Source organism: Sinohyriopsis cumingii, chromosome 12, assembly GCF_028554795.1.
Source record: "Sinohyriopsis cumingii isolate HCF-2022 chromosome 12, ASM2855479v2, whole genome shotgun sequence".
Lineage (NCBI taxonomy): Eukaryota > Metazoa > Mollusca > Bivalvia > Unionida > Unionidae > Sinohyriopsis > Sinohyriopsis cumingii.
The window spans coordinates 8,923,999-8,947,871 of record NC_142972.1 but is presented as its reverse complement, the minus strand read 5'-3'; the positions used below and the strand labels follow the sequence as shown (position 1 = coordinate 8,947,871).

General features: G+C 35.5%; 1 protein-coding gene across 1 annotated transcript in view; it reads right to left on the bottom strand.

The window, feature by feature from the left end:
- Positions 1 to 6,473: 6,473 nt before the first annotated feature.
- Positions 6,474 to 23,873, bottom strand: part of LOC149785982 (E3 ubiquitin-protein ligase SHPRH-like) — a 166,862-nt gene continuing 149,462 nt past the window's right edge. The window contains exons 30-31 of the mRNA XM_089976242.1: positions 20,315 to 20,493; positions 6,474 to 14,523 (exon numbers count right to left, since the gene is read on the bottom strand). Coding sequence (XP_089832368.1) covers positions 12,987 to 14,523; positions 20,315 to 20,493 — 1,716 coding nt within the window. The 3' untranslated portion in view covers positions 6,474 to 12,986. The remainder of the gene's footprint in view (positions 14,524 to 20,314; positions 20,494 to 23,873) is intronic.

Here is a 23,873-nt window from a genome sequence, read left to right as displayed (position 1 = left end):
TCTTTAGCATGGCATTGTCAATTCAATGTATATAACAAGGAATCCCACACATATTTAATGGAACCTTTTTCAGGTGGCACTTAAGACTTGAACTCTTTAAATTTTACTGTGTATGTATAAGCGATGGTTTTAAATTTTCTAGAAGTCACTTTGTGGGCCTGTTGAACGTGAAAATAATTTTCAGGAGCTACTGAGGGACTTTCTTTCTTGATGGATATGGGGTGTCTTCCTCTTGTGGCAGAGGAAGTAGAGGATGTTGGTTAAGGCTCATTTGTGTCATCTTCGAAAACACTGGCATGTACTTGGGATAACCCCACCCCCACCCCCCACTTCAGTTGGCGTATTAGATGACACTAAAAGTCACTGTCGTCGCCTTGTTTTCTTCTGTTCTTTTGGTTTCTTGTCAGCAAAGAATGATCGCTTCATCTTGATTCCAAAATTTGATTTGACAAAGTTTTACACACACACACACACACACACACACACACACACACTCTCTCTCTCTCGTTCTCTATTTAGAGAGAAAGAGCTTCTCACCTTAAGAGTATATACTCTCATATTCAAACTGTGAAGATTGCAGAGTCAAAACTGATCGCCCATCTCGCCATTCGAAAGTATACTCAGATAAGACAACGGACTACTCCTCTTGAGACAAAAGTAAATATAGTGCTATGTCTGTCAAGAGAACGTGACTCCAGAATGCGATTGTCAACAAGATCAGAGCCAAGAAAAGGCAGGAGAAAAGAGAAACACAAAGATACATGTTATCCTTGTCCGGAAGAAAGATATGTCTTTGAAGTATCCCAAGAAAAAAGAGAACAAGCAGAAGATGAAGTAATGCTCTTCAGAAACAGAAGATCCTATTCTCGTAAAGAAATGCAAGAAAACAAGACGGCTGGGAAATAGTGAAGTGGATGAACCCATGCCGGTGAAGAGATTTTTTTAAAGTGACAGAAAAAAGGAGATGGACTTTGCCATATGTTATGAAATTTTCATTGTGATTCAGATTTCAAGAAAATACACCAAAAAAAAGCGTGTCTCTTTGTCTTGACATTTTCAGTATGGATAAGATATTTAAATACTCTCTTACACTCACACAACATGATCATAGGAAAGGGATTGAAAGTTTATATGATTTGGCAATCGTTGAGTAGTATCTCTTTTCTAAGAAATATCGGTGGCCCTGAAACTGACCGTTGACATTATTTATCACAGGTCTTTCACAGCTAAGCCCTTCTCCTGCTTATGTTGCTGTTTTGGTAATGGTCGTAGTAACTGCTGCTGTTCCTGGCATCTCAACGGCAATGAGAAGGGATGTGATGGAATGTTTACATTTTGGCACATAAGTCTCTCTCTCTCTTGGGTTTAGTTTAAGAAGTCTTGTCTTACTTTAACTTGACTTAAAGCATTTTGTTTTCAATCTCTTCCTTCTGTTCTTCACAATTAAAAGCTTTCTTCTTGCTTTCTTTGTTCCTCGTGTTGCTAATGTTGAATAAATAATTCTTCTTTATTCTAGCGATGCAAAAAAAATAATCAAATTCTTCCTTGCCTCCTTCTGAAATTATCTACTACTGGTAATGATGGAGAAGGAGATAAAGGTGGTACTACAGCTGCAGGCAAACATTCTTGTGAAGATGACAGGAAATCAGCTAAAAATAAACTGAAGTCATCCTGTTATAGTAGAATAACGATTACAGCTGCAATTTTGTGATATTGTTCTGAGTAAACGAGGTATCAAACTACAATACACTGACTTCATTTCAATGATTGGCATGGCATTCAAACTGTTCTGCAATGGTAAACCGTAGGAACGCTGGTGCACCTATCGATCGACAGTGACACATGTCCTTGCCCTTCTGATTGTTCTGAATGAATTTTGCAACATCCGTCTCGATTGGTGAGATTGGTGAAACATTTTAACCCATTTTTGATCCGGTCCTAGGCCATACATGCAATACTTGTTCCTAGGGTGTCACCTGTTTTCAAGACAACTGTGGTAAGATGTGGACTGGTGTATTGTCATCAACCATTGTTTCGGGCATGCTCTTCAACCCAGATTATCCCATGTGTGCCATTACAAGGACCACAGACACAGCCATATGAAGAAAAAAATAATGTATGTGGAGAGGCAAAGGTGTCTGAAATGGGTCCTTTTCTATGGAACAGCATTGCCATGGAGTTTGAAAAGAAGAACACAAGTGAAACAATGTCGCTTATGTCAGCCACATTTGGTTTTTTAAAAATCCATCAGCCCTTTTCAGGGCCACCAAGATCACTAGAAAAGAGAGACTGTTATTCTATTTGCCAAACAATTTGTGTTATAGCATGAATAATTTTACCTGCTAAAATCATTTGCAGTCAGTGAAACTAACAATATACACTTTTCTGTAGCATAACAAGTTATGACTCCTTAGCTTTCAACCTTATTACAAGGCCTTCATCAGAGGCAACCTTCTGGATATGGAAGATTTTGAACTCAATGCCAATTCACTGCAGCCCATCCTCTGGATATCTGATTTTGTTATGTAGATGGCACTTTCACCATGATGCATGAGTACGGTATTGAAGAAATCACAGAGTATCTCAATATCCAGTTCCCTTATGATGTGGAAGAGAATGGGAAGTTGCCGCTTTTCGATAACTCTGTTCACATTATAGCTGATGGGGGAACAAAAGTTACCATTTACTGCAAACATACCCACACAGACCAGTATCTGAATTTCAACTACCATCATGAACACAAGAGATCAGTGGTGAGAATTCTGTTGCATCAGGTGAACAGCATTGTTAGTGTTGAAGAAGACTGGGTGTTGGAGGTTGATCTTATTAAGAAAGCTTAGTGGGCCAATGGTTACAAAGACTTGTTGCTGGTGTTTCCTGAAAAAGAAGAGAGAAGTGAGAAACATCTGAAGGAGACAGGAGACAAATGTGTAACTCGTTCCTTTACCATATATTAGTGGACTCTCCAAAAGATACAAACTTCTGAAAGCATGGAGCTAATGTGATCCACAAACCCTATAACACCATCTGCTCAATCTTGGTACATCCAAAAGACCAAACTCCTCTGAATAAGAAGTTCTCAGTGATCTAAAAGCTCCAGTGTGATAATTGTGGAAAAGACTGCATTGGGGAAACCACTAGAAGCCTGGAGACAAGAACACTTGTACACCAAAAGAATCCCTGGCAGCAGTTGATGAACATTAAAAAGAATCAGGGCAGACTGTTTTCTGGGATAACAGAGTACGCTGTAGAGAGAATAATACTCTGAGGAGAAAAATAAGAGAAGCTATTGAAATCATGGAGGGGGTGCCGCCAGTGTCGAACCATGATTCTGGATTGAAACTTCCACCATTGTAAAAAAGGATTTCGTCATGTGAACAACATTTAGTTGATCATGTGATTCCAGTCCAAAGTCATTCTTCTGATGAAAGCCATGTGATAAGGTTGAAAGCTAAAGAGTCATGTGATTCCAGTCCAGAAGTCATTCCTCTGATGAAGGCCTCATGATTAGGTTGAAAGCTAAGGTGTCATGTAATTCCAGTCCAGAAGTCATGTGATTCCAGTCCAGAAGCAATTCCTCTGATGAAGGCCTCGTGATAAGGTTGAAAGCTAAGGAGTCATGTAATTCCAGTCCAGAAGCCATTCCTCTGATGAAAGCCTCGTGATAAGGTTGAAAGCTAAAGAGTCATGTGATTCCAGTCCAGAAGTCATTCCTCTGATGAAGGCCTTGTGATAAGGTTGAAAGCTAAAGAGTCGTGTGATTCCAGTCCAGAAGTCATGTGATTCCAGTCCAGAAGCCATTCCTCTGATGAAGGCCTTGTGATAAGGTTGAAAGCTAAGGAGTCATGTGATTCCAGTCCATAAGTTATTCCTCTGATGAAGGCCTTGTGATAAGGTTGAAAGCTAAGGAGTCATGTGATTCCAGTCCAGAAGTCATTCCTCTGATGAAGGCCTCGTGATAAGGTTGAAAGCTAAGGAGTCATAAAAACCTTGATTTATGCTTTTGGTTTGTAGATGGAGGCAGATGGTATTTTGTGTCAAGATCTGAGGAAATTTTCATTCACCTTAAAACCAAATTTTGTCCTCTCCACATCAAGATCTGAGCTAGGAGACAGATCAAGGCTGGCGCCCTCACTCATGATCACTGGTGGTTGTTCTTGTCTGGCAAATCCATGTACAGCATACATAGCACCATGAAAGTAGTAGTACCATTGTCCATAGGTGTTGACTGGCATTTCCCCACTGGATACACTAATTAAGTCAGGCCTGCCAATTATACTGAAGGCATGGCAACTAATGCTGCATGTTTTGATAGGACTGAAGGCCAGAAAAGGCCAGCTAGATGGAGGGTTGGTTCAGTGGGCAGAGTGGATAGCTGGCTGGCCTGCAAAATGGATGATCAGTTACATTAGTCTCTATACAGATCTATATACAACATTAAGGAGAGCTGGAAAGTGGCATGGTCCATCAAAAGGAGTGATTCCCACTTTCCTGGTATGCACAGCCCACCTGACAGCTTGATCAGATGGTCAATCATTGGAACCATCTGGATCAGTTCATTACCCAATGCACCCCTTGTTGTATGCCCATGTTGTACAAGCAGGGCCATTCTCAGGCATGCAGTCAACTTATGCCCAGTGGGTTGATAAATAATAAGACGACATTCCCACAAAATTCCAAACCATATGAAAAGGGTACAAAGAAAGGGTGGGGGCCAAAACCTTGTAAATGAAAGCAACTTTGCTGTCATCACTAGAATTAACTGCTTATTTACAAGTCCAGGAAGCTAACAGAGTGGTGTAGTATAGATACATCCCCCAACAACAAAACTGTCTACCTCTAGTTGCCTTGATGTGAAGATAGCTGATAACTGCAAAGAATCTTAGATGGTGAAGTGCCATTGGAATAGGGATACTGACAACAGTTTTGGGTGCAGGCTGTAGACATCACCCTCTGATTTTGATTTCATCCTTACAGTCTAATACCAGAGTGAGGTAAACATCAGAGTGAGAAAAAAATGTGTGGGAAAATTCAAGAGAAGAGATAAATTAATCTATTGAGCATAATGTGCAATTAAAGAAAATTTACATATGATGAATTTATTATTTTGAGGTGCTAAGACTTGAATTTTACGATTCATCTAAGTAGGACTTACAGTCCTTAGGTTTTTACATTGAATTTAGTCACCCCTAATACATGCATGATTGAACTTAGTTGGCCCTAATACATGCATGATTGAACTTAGTCAGCCCTAATACATGCATCACTAAACTTAACTGGCCCTAATACATGCATGATTGAACTTAGTTGGCCCTAATACATGCATGATTGAACTTAGCTGGCCCTAATACATGCATCACTGAACTTATTTGACCCTAATACATGCATCACTGAACTGAGTTGGCCCTAATACATGCATGATTGAACTTAGTTGGCCCTAATACATGCATGATTGAACTTAGCTGGCCCTAATACATGCATCACTAAACTTAGTTGGCCCTAATACATGCATGATTGAACAGACTGACACACAAAGCAAGGGAAAAAGAAATTACAACAGGGCTCCTCACTGCTGAGCTCAAAAAGGCAGGAACAACTTCCTGTTTTCATTATATCTTTGTGCAGCAGACAAAACAACTGCATATAATAAGGAGAAAAACATTTATTTCCACTGCTAAAGTTATCAATATCTTGACCATAAAAAAGGATAGAATGAATATGGAAAAAATGTTGTTGTTGTTGTAGTGTTTAACGCCATTTTTCAGCACAAGATAGGCTATACATGGCGGCCGGTATTAATGGTGGAGGAAGAACCCGGAAAACCCCAGAAAGAACCACCGACCCACGAGAAGCTACTGGCAAGCTTTCTCACATAACCACATTAGCCGAATGGAAAAAAAGTTACAAAAGAGGTAGTGATTACACATCCAAAAAGTATAAACATCAAAATATGCATCTCTTTCAACATGGCTAGCATTAAACTAATTTCTGAGAGTTTACATTCTTCAACCTAGTACAGAATTTAAACAGGTGAGATGTGGAATTAACTGAATTTTGTTTATTTTCAGAAAATGCTCTTTCTTTTCTTAAGAGAGAAATTCCCTGATCCCAAAATTCTTGCAACTTAAAAAGATCTACATTTTCAAGCATGTAAAAATAACAAAAGACAACAATGACAACTGTTGTGTGATGGGGTGTTTGTTACAATGACAACTGTAGTATGACATGATGTTTATTACCATTATAAACTTGAGTATAAATGTGCATTTGTTACAATAGTGACTAGTATGATGTTGCAGGATGAGGTATTTCTTACAATGCCAACTGTTGTATATGATGTTTATTACCATTAAAACTGAAGCATAATGGATTGTTTATTACAATGACATCTGTATTATTATATTGTGTTTCTGATAATGATTCTTATAATGCCATCTGTAGTGTGATGGGGGTGTTTATTACAATAAAAACTGTAGAATGATGGGGTGTTTATTACAATGAAAACTAGTATGATGGTATGTTTATTACAATTAAAACTAGTATGATGGAGTGTTTATTACGATGAAAACTAGTATGAGGGGGTGTTTAGTACAATGAAAACTAGTATGAGGGGGTGTTTAGTACAATTAAAACTGTAGTATGATGGGGTGTTTGTTACAATGAAAACTAGTATAATGGGGTGTTTATTACAATTAAAACTAGTACAATGGGGTGTTTAGTACAATAAAAAATGTAGCATGATGGGGTGTTTACAATAAAACTAGTATGATGGGGTGTTTATTAGTGAAACCTAGTATGATGGGGTGTTTATTACAATGAAAACAAGTAGTGTGATGGGGGTGTTTATTACAATAACTAGTATGATGGGGTGTTTGTTACAATGAAAACTAGTATGATGGGGGTGTTTATTACAATTAAAACAAGTACAATGGGGTGTTTAGTACAATAACTAGTATGATGGGATGTCTGTTACAATGACAACTAGTATGATGGGGTGCTTATTACAACTAAAACTGCAGCATGATGGGGTGTTTACAATGAAAACTAGGATGATGTGGTGTTTATTACAATGAAAATGGTAGTATAATGGGGTGTTTATTACAATGAAAACTGCAGCATGATGGGGTGTTTTTTTTACAATGAAAACTGTAATATGATGGAGTGTTTATTAGAATGAAAACAAGTACAATGGGGTGTTTATTACAATGAAAACTGTAGTATGATGGGGTGTTTGTTACAATGACAACTTTAGCATGATGTGTTTGTTACAATGAAAACTGCAGCATGTTGTTCTTGCTCCAAAACCAAACAAAGAGCTATTCAAGAATAATCCAAACCGAACAAAGGGCTATTAAAATATAAATTAATTTCAATATTATCATCTAAATTGGATGATGGGTTTAACTTCCTTGTCAGTAATATGTATAAACACCTCCATCATCAATGCTTTTGCTTAAACCATATTGTATGTTGTTGTTGTTCTTGTTGTAGGGATTAACAACATTTTCAGCACAAGATAGGCTATACATGGCGGCCAGTGTAACTGGTGGAGGAAAAACCCTGGAAAACCATGGGAAGAACCACCGACCCACGAGAAGTTACTGGCAGGCTTTCTCATGTATCCACATTAGCCGAGCCTGAGACTCGAACCCATGCAGACAGAGGTTGGATGGCAGTGATCTGGAACGGTGAACGCTTTAGACCACTCAGCCACTCAGGGCCCCCATATTGTATGAATAATGCATTGGTCACAATGATCTTAAATATAACCATATTGTACAAATAATGCATTGGTCATAATGATCTTAAATATAACCATATTGTATAAATAATGCATTGGTCATAATGATCTTAAATATAACCATATTGTATGAATAATGCATTGGTCATAATGATCTTAAATATAACCATATTGTATAAATAATGCATTGGTCATAATGATCTTAAATATAACCATATTATATAAATAATACATTGGTCATAATGATCTTAAATATAACCATATTGTATAAATAATGCATTGGTCATAATGATCTTAAATATAACCATATTGTATAAATAATACATTGGTCATAATGATCTTAAATATAACCATATTGTATGAATAATGCATTGGTCATAATGATCTTAAATATAACCATATTGTATAAATAATGCATTGGTCATAATGATCTTAAATATAACCATACTGTATAAATAATGCATTGGTCATAATGATCTTAAATATAACCATATTATATAAATAATGTATGTATCACTCATACATGGTCTTTGAGAGAGATGTTTTATTATTATTATTATTATTATTATCCAGTCCACCTTTGGCAACAAAATAACCTCTTTCCTTTTTAACAATGATGCATATTGTTTTTCAAATAGACTGAACCATTATGTTTTTGTGTTTTTTTTCAAAATAAAATAGTGATTTTGAAGGCTACAGAGAAACCGTCATAGGTTTAAAATCTATTCATATGCTTTATTTCTTTGAGTAAAAGAGGTGAATCATGCCTGAAATTAAATAGCCATTAATGTCTTTGCTGTTTGAAAACTAGAAGTACAAGTGGCAGCAGATGTACAAAATTTAATATTTGGAAACAAACAAGCACAAGGAAAATACAAAATAATTTAACACAAAAAAGTGGAAAATAATTCTGACAAGGAAATTGCAAAATAATCTGACAAATAGAAACTGCACAGTAATTTGACACCAGTAAATTGCAAAATAAAACTTGACACAATGAAACTGCAAATAATTTGACACCTGGAAATTGCTAAATAATTCGACACCTGGAAATTGCAAAAAAAAATTACACAATGAAACTGCAAAATTAGACCATAAAGAAAAGTAGATTTTTATTATTGTATTTATAATGTTCAATGCAATTGTTACAAGTCTAGGTCTTAAAATATGTAACAGAAAGAAACTGAAACCAACAATTTAGGTAAAATCAACAAATAGTTTATTTCACTGTAATACAAAGAGAAGAATTAAAATTACACTTACAATATTGTGATTTAAATCCCAAATATTCCTAAATGCTCCATCACAAGTCCAAAAGTATAGAAAGTTCTCAATGAATTCTGAGTTTTGAATGTCTGATATACCAATGATACAATCCAAAATGTCTTTGAGTGAATTCACAAAAATATGCAAGGTAATGTGTTAATCCACAAAACTTAGTAATTCCAATGAATGATTTAAACAAATATTACTTCTAGAATTATATCTGAACACTACTATAAACTCTGATAACAACTGGATTCTAGAGACTGATCTTAAGATAGGAATGAATTATTTGTTTACCATGTCTTGATATAAAGATTTCCACTGGACCTATGATGCAATACATTGTTCTGCAATTACTAATCTTTTCAATGGAGAACTCCACTAACTCATAAACAAGGTTAGACCTCTAATTCAGATTTTAGTAAAAATCTTGTATACTAAATACAATCATGGACAAAAGTCAAGCACACAATATAAATTAAATATACATGACAGTAATGTATACTGTATTCAAAGAGCACATCACCACTTCCCAGAACATAGCTCCTTTTCCTATAACTGATATGCACTTTCTATTTATGCAAATGACACATTAGTATTGTTGTCTGTTTCAATAATGACTCAGAAATACCTTTGATTATTCAAATTTCTAATTCCCATCTAAGAAGCTAGTTAATCATCTTAATAAAATGGTTTCTCAAGATATCAGCAAGTTTTTTTAAACAAAATCATATTATAAATAAAATTCTCTGCCCAATCACATTTTCCCCTTTACAGTTTTAAATAACGTCACAAACCTCACCAGCACCCCTCCCCCCGTTTCTAACTGTACTCAATTCATTCACATATTTATATTAATGCTCATTTCAAATACACTGTAACTATACTAAATTCTTAAACACAATATCTTACAAGAATGATCATTTATACAATTCAAACTGTACTCAGTTATTCACCTAAGATCTTCAAATACAATTCTATCTGTACTCAGTTGATTCACATAAGATCTTCAAATACAAATCTATCTGTACTTAGTTGATTCACATAAGATCTTCAAATACAATTCTATCTGTATTCAGTTGATTCAAATAAGATCTTCAAATACAATTCTAACTGTACTCAGTTGATTCACAAAAGATCTTCAAATACAATTCTATCTGTACTCAGTTGATTCACCTAAGATTTTCAAATACAATTCTATCTGTACTCAGTTGATTCACATATGATCTTTAAATACAATTCAAACTGTACTCAGCTGATTCACCTAAGATCTTCAAATACAATTCTATCTGTACTCAGTTGATTCAAATAAGATCTTCAAATAGAAATCTATCTGTACTCAGTTGATTCACTTAAGATCTTCAAATATAAATCTATCTGTACTCAGTTGATTCACATAAGATCTTTAAATACAATTCTATCTGTACTCAGCTGATTCACATAAGATCTTTAAATACAATTATAACTGTATTCAATTCAATCACATAAGATCTTCAAATACAATTCTATCTGTACTCAGTTGATTCACACAAGATCATACATAAATGCTGTTTTTAAATAATATTTCTGACATAAGTAGAATAATTTCTATTTTATGAATGCCTTGGCAAGCAAAATATTTATTCAGCAAGCTGAATTTGGACTGAGTACCAATAGAGGATAATATCTTTTCCTACAAAAATACGGGATATATTTCATTGTGAGGTACAAAAAATTTGATATTTTAATGAGTGGAAATGAAATATATCTGGTATTTACATAGAAAAAGAAAATTTTCTATTTATTATATACCAGAATTGCTCCAGAACTGAAGCCAAGAAAACTAAACTCACTCCTGAGCACCCCATCCCACCCCTTTTCATAAATTTACCTAACTTTCATATGTTGATCATATAAATATCAGTGACTTAAGAAAGCAGTATCATCAAGGTACCCTTATCTGTCACAGTAAATTCCATTTTTGACACTGTCTAAACCCTTTGGCCCTAGTAAATCCATTTTTGACACTGTTTAAACTCTTTGGCCCTAGTAAATTCCATTTCTGACACTGTCTAAACCCTTTGGCCCTAGGCCTTATCTGAAAACAAAACAAGCCTGATTCAGCAATGCATCACAGTAGGTTAATTGTTGTTGTCAAATAAGTAAGGGGAAATAACTTCAAAGAGAGGAATCACATTTCTTCAGAAAACAAATTTCCATTTCTAAAACATAATGCAGTTGCTACTTTATTTGTTCTAGCTCAGAAAGTGCAAGTGTTGGTTGCTGCAAGTACAACTTCTGTAGGTACAGACAATTAGGTGCAACATGGCATTCAGAAAGTGCTAGTGTTGGTTGCTGCAGGTACAACTTCTGTAGGCACACACAATTAGGTGTAACATGGCATTCAGAAAGTGCTAGTGTTGGTTGCTGCAGGTACAACTTCTGTAGACACACACAATTAGGTGTCACATGGCATTCAGAAAGTGCTAGTGTTGGTTGCTGCAGGTACAACTTCTGCAGGCACGCATAGTTAGGTGTCACATGGCAGGAATGAAAATCTTGTGTTCTCCAATGTGAAAATATAAGGACATATTTTTCACATCAAAATTATTTTGCCAGTAAATTTCTATATTTTACAACTAAGTATACAATACAAGATTATATTTAATTAAATTAGGGGAAACAATCAAACTGAAATGTAGTGAAGTGACATTAGAACAAATTATGCCTCTTGTTTACATGGCATCACCATATCATTGTGATATCATCAGTTACAATACATGATTAAAATACATAACAACTATACTTTACATGGCATCACAACAATTATACATGTTATGTTTTGATTAAAATTCATTATGCCTATGCTTTACATCTTTGATGTCATGAGTTGTTATTATACATGTTATGTCTATCATGGGTACAGTAGTCTAATTAACACAGCACTCATGTGATAACATTTTCTTCCCATGTACATTTATTCTATTATATTTTATGAATATCTATATTATGTGCATTATTTTCATAATAACATAAATTGTTTCATTCATAAAATTCCAACATTGAGATAGAACATAGTTCAGGTAAACATCATGTGGTCTGACAAGGACAAGACTTTTAGTGAAAGGCCAGACTGACCTAATTTCCTGATTAGCTAGTGTGAATCAGCTGATCTGTTTTTATTTGGACATTGATTTTGAAATACCAGATGAGTTATTCAAAGCCTCATATTGCATTATCTCTATTGTGTATTAGTATTCCATATATGAGAATTAATACTTAGAATTAGGCATTCTTAGTAGTACTATCATTCTTGGAAGTTGATGGGAATTTATTTATTTAATTTGAATTATCAAACGTTCAAATTACAGTGCTCTAACAGTCATTTCAAGATCATTTGGGTATATAATGGCTTTCTCGAATTACTGTAAATTCATTTAAAGGCATTTTGGTATTATAACTGTGATTTCTTCTGTACTGTTGACACATCAGTACATTACTGACTATCTTCAGAATACCTCTGAAACTCGTACGGTTTATTCAAAACTATTCCAATTGAAAAAGATTTTGAACATTAGGAATTCATTCACCATACTTATATTTTCTTAAGTTACATTTAATTCTTTCATCATGTATTTTAGGGAAATAAATTATATTTTCAATTATACAAAACTTGTTGGTTTTGCTCTTTCTTGTTACTTGTTTTAAGACCATAGAGTCATAACACACAAAAGTTTAACACAGTCTACACTTTATGTGACTTTTCCCCTAACTATTACAGTCCAATTTTCTTCACACAATTCCCACATACTGGAACATTTATTTTAGCACACATGTTGAAAACAGTTGTACTATAGATGTTTTTCCTATTACAGTTCAATTTTCTTTAAACAACTGCCATGTACCAGTACATTTATTCTATCACACAAAGTTAAAACAGTCTGCAATATATATGGTATTGGGACTTTTTCTCCACCTATTACATACAGTTCATCCCATTTCATCCAATTTGATCTTCATGTACAACACTTTTCCCATCGGTGCATTCTTGTATAATAGCTGACTCTATCACATTTTCCTGAAATTCTGTCATGTCCTCTGTTACAACCTCTACCTCAATGCAGTCCTGTGCATCATTCTGGTCCCCTGCCTCATTTTGATTTTGATTTTTAAGATCAAATGCCCCATACTCTTTCAAGTTAATGTTTCCCTCACTAATATCCCCATCTTCAAAATCACCCTCCTCTGCCAAATGACATGAACTGGTCCTGCTGCAAGATGAATCAATCTTGCTGTCCTCAGAATATGTCTCACAATCATTCTCACTGTCCTCATAACATGTATCATGATCAACCTCACTGTCCTCATAACATGTATCATAATCAACCTCACTGTCCTCATAATATGTATCATAATCACGCTGTGTGTCCCATGGGAACAGCTCCTCTCTTTTATACTTCTTAAAGTCTGCTGCAGTTTCTACATCAGACTCCAAATCATCTGGAACCTCAATGCCATCTGAGTCCCCATTTTCAGGATCCTCATTTATGTTGGATTCCTCATCTGTAATTAAATCCTCATTATTTTCAGCTTCTACTGTTCTCCGATTCCATGAATCTTCAAGCATACTATGATGATACATGGGTCCTGAGAAGTTAGCTTCAGCATCTGTTGTAACCTCAACCTCTCCTACCTCCTCAAAATGAATCACCCCTACTTCCTCAGTCTGACAACTGCCATGACTCCTTTCAGTATTCCTTTTTCCAGATGCATCTCCACTTACCTGACTCTCTTCTGCTTCTGGAGCATTTTTACTAGTTCCTGTTTCACTACCTCCTGTCAGTGATGAATTTACATGCAAGTTTTCCTCAACTATTTCATTGTCACTAGATCCTCTTTCACTACCTCCTGTCATTGATGAATCTACATGCAAGTTTTCCTCAACTATTTCATTGTCACTAGATCCTCTTTCACTACCTCCTGTCATTGATGAATCTACATGCACGTTTTCCTCAATTATTTCATTGTCACTAGATCCTCTTTCATTACCTCCTGTCATTGATGAATCTACATGCAAGTTTTCCTCAACTATTGCATTGTCACTAGACCCTCTTTCATTACCTCCTGTCACTGATGAATCTACATGCATGTTTTCCTCAACTATTGCATTGTCACTAGACCCTCTTTCATTACCTCCTGTCACTGATGAATCTACATGCATGTTTTCCTCAACTATTTCATTGTCACTAGATCCTCTTTCACTACCTCCTGTCACTGATGAATCTACATGCAAGTTTTCTTCAACACTGACTCCTCTTTCAGCATAGTCCTGAACTTCATATCTGTCTTGATATTCCCTGTGTTCCTCTACCTCCTCCTCAACCTCCTGCTGCCTAAATAGTGAAATGAGGTCCCTGATTGTAAGAGTGTCCTCCTCCTTGTCATGTGTATTTGTGGTGACTTCATGCTGCATAAGCATGGTGTGAATCCTCTGTTCTATTGTTCCCCGAATCAGAAATTTATGGACAAAAGTGGACCTGAAAAAACATTGTTACAAGTCTTAGTAATTGCTATTACAATTATATAAAAACAGAGGCACAAACGTGCTATTGCTACAATGGCCAGCGTCTAATATCCAGATGTAAGAATCTGGGTCAGAAGTTCAATGCTTTCAATCAAACTTTCTTCTTAATTCTGTTGATTGGTAATGAAACCAAAATGTAATCAAGGATTGCATAGCTCACCTCTATGAAGCATGTAGCCAGTGGTCATTGTAATCAATACCATGATGAAAATAAATTCAGTCTAAAGTGGTCATGGCATTTTAACAATTTAACTTTAAACCAGCACTTTATAGCCTGTACTGTGCTGATATATCAAAAATTATTCATGCATACAAATATACATACCCACCTACCTACCTATCTACATACTGTGATAGTATATAAAAGACAACTAATAAAAAAAGATTATTATATATTGTATCAAAGTAGCAATACAATAATCAGTTCATACACATTTTGTTTTTCATCTGTTTAAATTTTCAATTATTGTTCTTAAAATCTGCTTCAGAAGCAATTATTACTGTCCACTCATGGGTGAAAGAGATAGATTCAAAGCAACCTTGGAGTGACAGCCAGTATTCAAATCATAGTGGCTGCATTAATATTAACCACTACAGCCAGTATTCAAATCATAGTGGCTGCATTAATATTAACCACTACAGCCAGTATTCAAATCATAGTGGCTGCATTATTACTTTGATTAACCACTACAGCCAGTATTCAAATGAGAGTGGCTGCATTAATATTAACCACTACAACCAGTATTCAAATCAGTGGCTGCATTAATATTAACCACTACAGCCAGTATTCAAATCATAGTGGCTGCATTAATATTAACCACTACAGCCAGTATTCAAATCATAGTGGCTGCATTAATATTAACCACTACAGCCAGTATTCAAATCATAATGGCTGCATTAATATTAACCACTACAGCTGAGGCCTCACAAGAAAAATATGTAGCATGCAGTCAACTCATTAAAATTGTCTACACATTTACATGTATAATACACAGTTAATCTAGAAGCTATCACAATATGTATAGTCATATATATGGAAAGTTTCCACCGTATAACCATTTTTATTCCTACTTTCAACTGCACTGGTCATAGACGAATGTATATAGCTTAGAAAAATCTATGATGTCACGAGTTAAACATAAATACTGAACCTATGGTGTGTGTGTGTGTGTGTGTGTGTGTGTGTGTGTGTGTGTGTGATTTGGATTTTTAATGTAGCTTTAACAATTTTTCAGTCATATTGCTATGATGTCTGCAGTGTGACAGTTTATAGTGATGTCAAGCACTGGGGCATCATGCCGCAGACATGTAGCATGATGTCCCACCCAGTCACATTATCCTGATGCCAAGCCGACCAGTCCTAACACTAACCTCTTAATGCTGAGCGCCAAGCAAGGCAGATGTTAGTACCATTTTTGTAAGTCTTTGGTATGACTCAGCCGGGTATCGAACCCATGACCTCCTGCATCTGAGGCGGACGCTCTAACCACTAGGCCACCGGAGCGGTCGAACCTATGGTAGGTAAAACAAAAACTGTAGGAAACAGTGTTCTTCATAGTTGTACAGTTGTACTACTAATATATATTTATTCAATTATATAAAGTTTCATGATTCTAATCTAAACAGCACTTAATAAATTACTTTTAAACTCAAACTTTCAAAAAAGTCACTGATGCATGAAATTTAGGTCGCATATACTTTTTTGCAATGAGGATATAGTTCTCTTCAAGATTCACCCTCTTTGCAAGTTTCATCATTTCAAAACATAATGGAGGCTATACTCTTATGGGATCATGAGCAAAACAAAAACAAACTTAACACAAGCCAGTAAAATGCAAAATGTAGGTCAAAGAAACGTTTTGTTGTAAGAGTGTGGTACTAGCAGTGATGCAAACAATCATGCTGTTACAACTTTATTGTTTTAAATTAAGTATCAGAAAAGAGTGAAAATCAACAAGTTTTGTAAAATTCAACAAATAATTTATTTCCCTGGAACAAAAAGTGAAAATTTAAAAGTAATTTACACTGTGGTGAATAAAATCCTAAATAGCCCTAAAAGTACTATTGCAAATCCAAAGTATCAAGTAATCCAAAGTCCAATCTAGTGTGCTGATGTGCCTATAGTCTGGCATAGTTTGATGTGCTAGCAATCTTGATGTATTGTATCATCAAATGTCCTTAAATGAATTCACAGCATATTCCAAAACAGCTACTTAATCTAAAGTTTATGAGCATTTGTAATTCCAATAAACAATTGAAATTAACAAAAATCCTCTCAAATCAACACAACAGTTACTAAAGCATAAGTCACATCGATCATTTATGAGCATTTACTCATTTTAAATTAAATATAAATTGTTCTTTTAAAATTTAAAACTAATTTTCTTTATCCAAAGTATATTCAATCCTGATTATTGCATGTTCTGCACCTTAACTGTCACCAAGAAACTTCCAGATGAAATTTATCTGTTGCTATGGACTTTCACAATCGTGGCTATGTAGTAAACAGGGGTCAAAATAAGAGCGCGTTAAATGGAAACGTCACAATCGAGGGTAGTATGAATTTGTTTATCAATATGCGTAACTTTCATTGTGACATCAAGGCATGCCACATTCAATCTGGAATGTATTGGATCACACCTTTAGGTTCATTGTGTCCAAAAATGTCCACATACTTTAACATTGATTTTGTCGTATGCACCTCTCATGGCATTTATACAATGACCTTCTCATGGCATCTATACAATGACCTTCTCATGGCATCTATACAATGACCTTCTCATGGCATCTATACAATGACCTTCTCATGGCATCTATACAATGACCTTCCAAAGGAATATGAATGTATACAAAGCCACTTAAAGGCATGTTGTTGTTGTTGTTGTTGTTGTTCTAGGGTTTAACGCCAACGGTGAGCACTTTAGACCACTCGGCCACTCAGGGCCCCTAAAAGCATGTAGAATCAAATTCTAAAAAATGACACCTATTACTGAAATTGCGCTGAATGCCTACATGACCCATGTGACTTGTACTATAAATGACTCCGCTAAGGCTGATGTTTAAGATGCAGTTTCAGAATTAAAACGAGGTTTGAATAATCATTTCTAGATCATTCTAACTGTGAACAAGGTTAGGTCCTTTAGCAACCAACCAATCAGAAATTAGGTCATTTAGGTCACCTATTTTTTCTTTGGGGAAACCCATGACCTGATCTCATTCCATGATCTGATCTCATTCCATCAAATTGTCAACAAGATTTCTTCTTTCAGCTTCCAAGGTAAAATGTTTACCAAGTGAAATGGATTCATCTTACAGAACAAACCTACTATTTATCAGCTATGTAATGTACAAAATGGACAAAAATTATCTAATAATCATGAAAATTTAACTGTTATGTATATTTATATTATGTATATTATTTTTAACTGTTAACTGTTATGTATGTCTATATTATGTATATTATTTTTAAAATAATGATTTTAATATAAGTCATTTAGTCAATGACATTTTTAAATGTAATGTCCTATGAATGGGTTGTATTGTAAAGATGTTTGTGTGTGTGTCTGTGTGATTTGGATTTTTAACATAGCTTTAATACATGTTCAGTCACATCGCCATGATGTCTATATAGTTTATAGTGATGTCTAGCACTGGGGCATTATTCCGCAAACATGTAGCTTGATGTCCCACCCAACCACATTATCCTTACACCAGGCTGACCATAAACCTCTTAATACTGAGCACCTTGCGAGGTAGCTGTCAGTACCACTTTTCTAAGTCTTTGGTATGAATCAGCCAGGGTTTGAACCTCCCACATCCAAGGCAGACACTCTAACCACTAGGCTACCGGAGCGGTTTGTATTTCATTCATAAATTCCAAGGTCAATGAATGTAGTAAACATCACATGATCCAATGAGGAAATTCATATTTCTAAGAGGTCAGATTTACCTAATTTCTCAACTGGCAAGAACTGGAACAACTTGTTAACTTCAAATGAGTTCTTTCAAAATACTAGAAGATTCAATGAATGCCTATAATCACATTCTAGAAACTGCATATTACCTAATGTGTTGTTACATTAATATATCTTTCTATATAAGTAAAGTAGAATGCACAACCAGTTATTCTTAAAGTTAATATTTGTCTTTCTAGTTCAGTGGGAAGCTTGTTTGATTTATTTTATTTAATATCATTCATTGGAATTACAGTGCTGTAAGATTTATTCAAAGACCTGGATATATTAATATCTTTTCAATTTATTGTGAACCATTCAAGGACATTCTGGATTTAATTATTTTTATTTACCGTGAAACATTTTGGACCTAGTATCTTTTGGACTGACCATGAATTCAGGTAAAGAACATTTGGATTTAAAACAGTCATTCTTCTGTTGTGTTAACACAAAAAGGCATTGCAGTTTTCATTTGGAATACCTTTGGCACCCATCAAGATTACTTAGAATTAATAGACCTTTTAGGAATATTATGAATTTATAAACCACTGTAAGCTACTTTTGATTCCTTCACTTTGTAGCTTATGCAAATAAATTTATATTTTTAATTATGCAAATTTGTTGGTTGTTGCTCTTTCTTATCATATAGTTTAAGCACTTAGGTTGAAACGACACATTATATATATATTTATCTTTACATCACGTGTTTAGGCTCCTTTAAACAGTAACAAGAAAAATATGAAGACAACAAGCATTGTAAAATTTAACAAATAATTTATTTCCCTGGAAAACAAGGTAAAAATGAGAAATAGATCTTACAATTTTATGAATCAAATCCAAAAATAATCCAAGAATAATCCATGAATTAAAAAATAGAAGTCCTAGTAATAAAAAGTCCTAAGGAAACTTAGTTCCAATCCTGATGAAATCTGAAATAGAAGGCAATGACATATGCTGTGGTCAGTGTTGTACTGATGTGTCAAGAATGTCTTTGTTGAATCACAGAAAATAATATTCCAGTGTTTGAATTCTGTAAATTTCGATAACTGTCCTTGTCCAAGAATTAATTTAGAGCACAAGTATGTCCAAGGAAAAATTATCTCTTAAAATCCAAATAATCTGAAGAAAAATAAAAATTTTAACTCAAACTGGTCACAATATAAAACACTTTGACTTCTCAAGTGTTAAGGCAAGAATAATAATTATTTTTCAATACATCAATAATAAATCTAGCTACGACACAAAACAGATGCCCAGAGATGTGGGTCAGTCCAGAGAAAAATCCTTATTGATAGATGTTATTTAATTAAATGAGGGAAATTGTGATATGAAAGTCACAGGGAATTTCTTATGTTGTACAGGTGTGTTACTGATTCAAATAGTCATCAAAGTTTGATGATTCTATTGTGAACAATGATTGAGAAATAAATTTAACAAAATTTTAACTGGACAGTGATATGTGAAATTGGGGTCACCATGATCTACTTTTGCAACAGCTTAATGCAGCACAGTTGTGGGGTGTGGGAGTTGCCATTGAGTATATGGATGGGAGTTTTAATGCAGCACAGCCATAGAGTGGGTGGGTGGGAGTTGCCAAGGAGTGTGTGGGTAGGAGTTGTAAATAAATAAATACTGTGACAGACCAAACAAAGGAGGAAATTTTTTAAAAATCTTATTAACACAGACAAATATTCTGATTCAATCAAAATAGATGCCATGAATATTCAAATATGATTTTTTAAAATTCGTTTTGGCTCTAGTCTATGTGTATAAAAAAAAGTCCTACGCTACCTGCTTTGGCCAATCCTGTGAACTCGCCCTATAGCCTGCAGCTCCTGGGCAGGATTCAGTATTGGTTCTACAAGTAACACATGGGTTGCCTCAATCAAGTTTAAGCCATTTGCCCCTGAGTGAATTGGCAGTAGCAGTACCGAGATATCGTCATTCTGTTTGAAGGCTGATAGGTTCTTCTGAAATTGAAACATTTAGGGCCATTGATTTCAACTTAAATGTCTCCCACAATATTTACCAGCACAGTAAAAAATCAAGATTTTAATAATGTTACAGTCTAGTATTTGCAATTTCAATATCATTTAGTGACACTGCCTTATATGAGATCAAGACTGCAATAATGCTACTGTCCAGTATCTATAATTACAATATTTACCAACACAGCCTTGTATGAGATCAATTTTGTGATAATGCTACAGTTCAGTATCTCCAATTACAATATTATCTACCAACACAGCCTTGTATGAGATCAATTTTGTAATAATGCTACAGTTCAGTATCTACAATTACAGTATTATCTAGCAAGACAGCCTTGTATGAGATCAATTTTGTGATAATGCTACAGTTCAGTATCTATAATTACAATATTATCTAGCAACACAGCCTTGTATGAGATCATGGCTGAAATAATGCTACAATCCAGTATCTGCAATTACAAACAATTCAGTTTCAAACTCAGACTTAACTTGAAATTATGATGCCCGACTGGTTCACATTGAATCATGAACCAATCAGACTATGAGAATTTAGTCAAGTCTGAGTGTAAGAATTTATTCGAGTCTGTGTGAATTTACATGAGTCTGAGTGTGAGAGTTTACTTGAGTCTGAGTGTGAGAATTGAGATGAGTCTGAATGAGAGTTTAGTTGAGTCTGATTGTAAGAATTTAACTGAGTCTGAGTGTGAGAGTTAAGTTTAGTCTGAGTGTGAGAACTGAGATGAGTCTGAATGAGTGAGTTAAGTTTAGTCTGAGTGTGAGAACTGAGTTGAGCCTGAATGAGAAAGTTTAGTTGAGTCTGAGTGCATGAATTTAATTGAGTCTGAGTGAGAGTTAACTTCAGTCTGAAGGTGAGAATTTTGTGTGATCTTGATGCTGAGATAGCAATTCCTACAAGTGTTTGGTACTTGTGTCCACACTGAATTTTTTTAAACTATGGTCTTGGATTTTGTTTATGTCAAAACGTCTTTCTCATGCTAAGGAAGGGTAGCATGCTTTTTCGACAATCATGTCAAAAAAAATTACTAATGTATGCTGTACACTGGAATTAATAATTCCATTCTTTTTGATAACCAAGTCAAAATAAATTAAGAATGCATGTTGAACACTTATTTCTATTTTATCACAATTTACCATATCTTAAAATAAGACCATGTTAAGGCCTTTTGAATTTATTTATATTTCATCTTGTTGCAAGCACATGGTACAGTCAAACCTGTCATTAATGGTCACCTTTATTTACCAGTCACCAGGTCTCAATGGCTATTACCATAACAATTTAATCTATTAAAGTCAGGTATTCAAAGGGCCCCGAGTGGCCAAGTGGTCTGAAGCGCTCACCATTACAGATCACTGCCATCTCACCTCTGTCATCGTGGGTTCGAGTCTCAGGTTCGGCCAATGTGGGTATGTGAGAAAGCTTATCAGTAGCTTCTAATGGGTTGGTGGTTCATTCCAGGGTTCCCCCCCTCCACCGAGTTCTTCCTCCACCATTGATACTGGTCGCCAGGTATAGCCTATCTTGTGCTGAAAAATGGCGTTAAACCCTATAACAACAACAACAACAGATATTCAATGGTCACCTGCTTTTCATGATCAATGGCCATGTGTTTCCCAACTAATCACTCAAACATACTGGCAATGCAAATGATGCATTTGTTTTCCCAAGAAATAAACATTCTAGCAAATTATGTTTCTCCAAGAATACTAACCTGATCATATTAATGGTGGAAAATAAACTTGACTAACTGCCAAATCCAGCCCAGATGAAAATGTCGTCTTTACCATTTACATACTCTATGGATTAAGGGATGTAACTCTTAACCATCACCTCCCCATTGCCACCACAAAGTTGTTCCATTTTTAAACTGAGCAACATATATTAGCTAGGATGTCCACATTCATGGAGAGGTGTATTATAATTTTATAGTTATGTGATCAGAAAAGTAGTCTCAGATAAACATAATTTATTAAAATATTTCTCCTTTGAATACATTCCCCAATCCCTTTAACATCAGGAGAATTAGTATGAGGAGGGAATGGCGGGAACCTGACTAGACCCAGGCACCTTTGTGGGAAGAATGATTAGCATCATTACTTGAAGTAACACTTGCGCTCCTAACCTGAGAGCAGCATAACTACATGTCATGTGATCCAAGATCGGTAAGACAAAGGTGGGCAATTTGGGATTCCACCCTGTTGCAAAAAGGTCCATCACTGGATATCAACAAAGCATGCCAATCCATTCAATGACCAACTGATGAATGAACCAGTCTGTCTAAAAGATCTGACTCATTCTTGACCGAGAGAGAGCTGGGCATTGAGTCTGCCAGGAATGTGATCTGTATGGTTATATTTAGGTGGAAGCACCAGGACAGAAAAAACTTCCAGTCCATAATGCATAGGTTGAATTTATTTTTCAACTCTTTAAGCTGACATGGCAAACACCACTGAACTGTCTGACTGACATGACATGGGCTACTTTGTACTGGCTGACATGATATGGACTACTTTGTACTGACTGACATGATATGGACTACTTTGTACTGACTGACATGATATGGACTACTTTGTACTGACTGACATGATATGGACTACATTGAACTGACTGACATGATATGGACTACTATGAACTTTCTGACTGACATGACATGGACTACTTTGAACTGTCTGACTGAAATGACATGGACTACTTTGAACTGTCTGACATGATATGGACTACTTTGCAGAAGAGTTGATCACCGTGAAAAGGTAATTCCTCTGGGCCCTACTTACCGATGACTGAGTCAAAGCATGGCAACAGATGTGTGAAATTGTGTCTGTACATAACCATAACTTCTAGTTGGTCTTTTCCAAAGGAATTCCTGCCCAGAGCCAACATTAATTTTGAAACCGATGCAAAAGAAATATTACTTCAGTTGTGATCCTCAAGAACATCTGGAGCTCCCAAAACATTTCCTTGACTACCAAGATAAGACAGTTCAACTCCAACATGAAGTCAGTCTTACTATATGAAGCAGAGACCTGGAGAACCACCAAGTCGACCGTAAAGAGAGTTCAGACCCTTCATCAACAGCTGCCAAAGAATTCTCCAGATCTGCTGACCAGACACCATCAGCAACACCAACCTCTGGCTGAGAACCTCCCAGCTTCCAGTAGAGGATGAGATCAAGAAGAGAAGGTGGGGTTGGATATGACAACACCCTACGTAAGCCACCAACCAACATTACCAGACAGGCATTGAGGTGGAACCCTCAAGGCAAGCGAAGAAGGGGACGACCAAAAATCACACGGCGACACAACCTTGAGGCTGACATCACCAAGATGGGTCACACCTGGAGTCA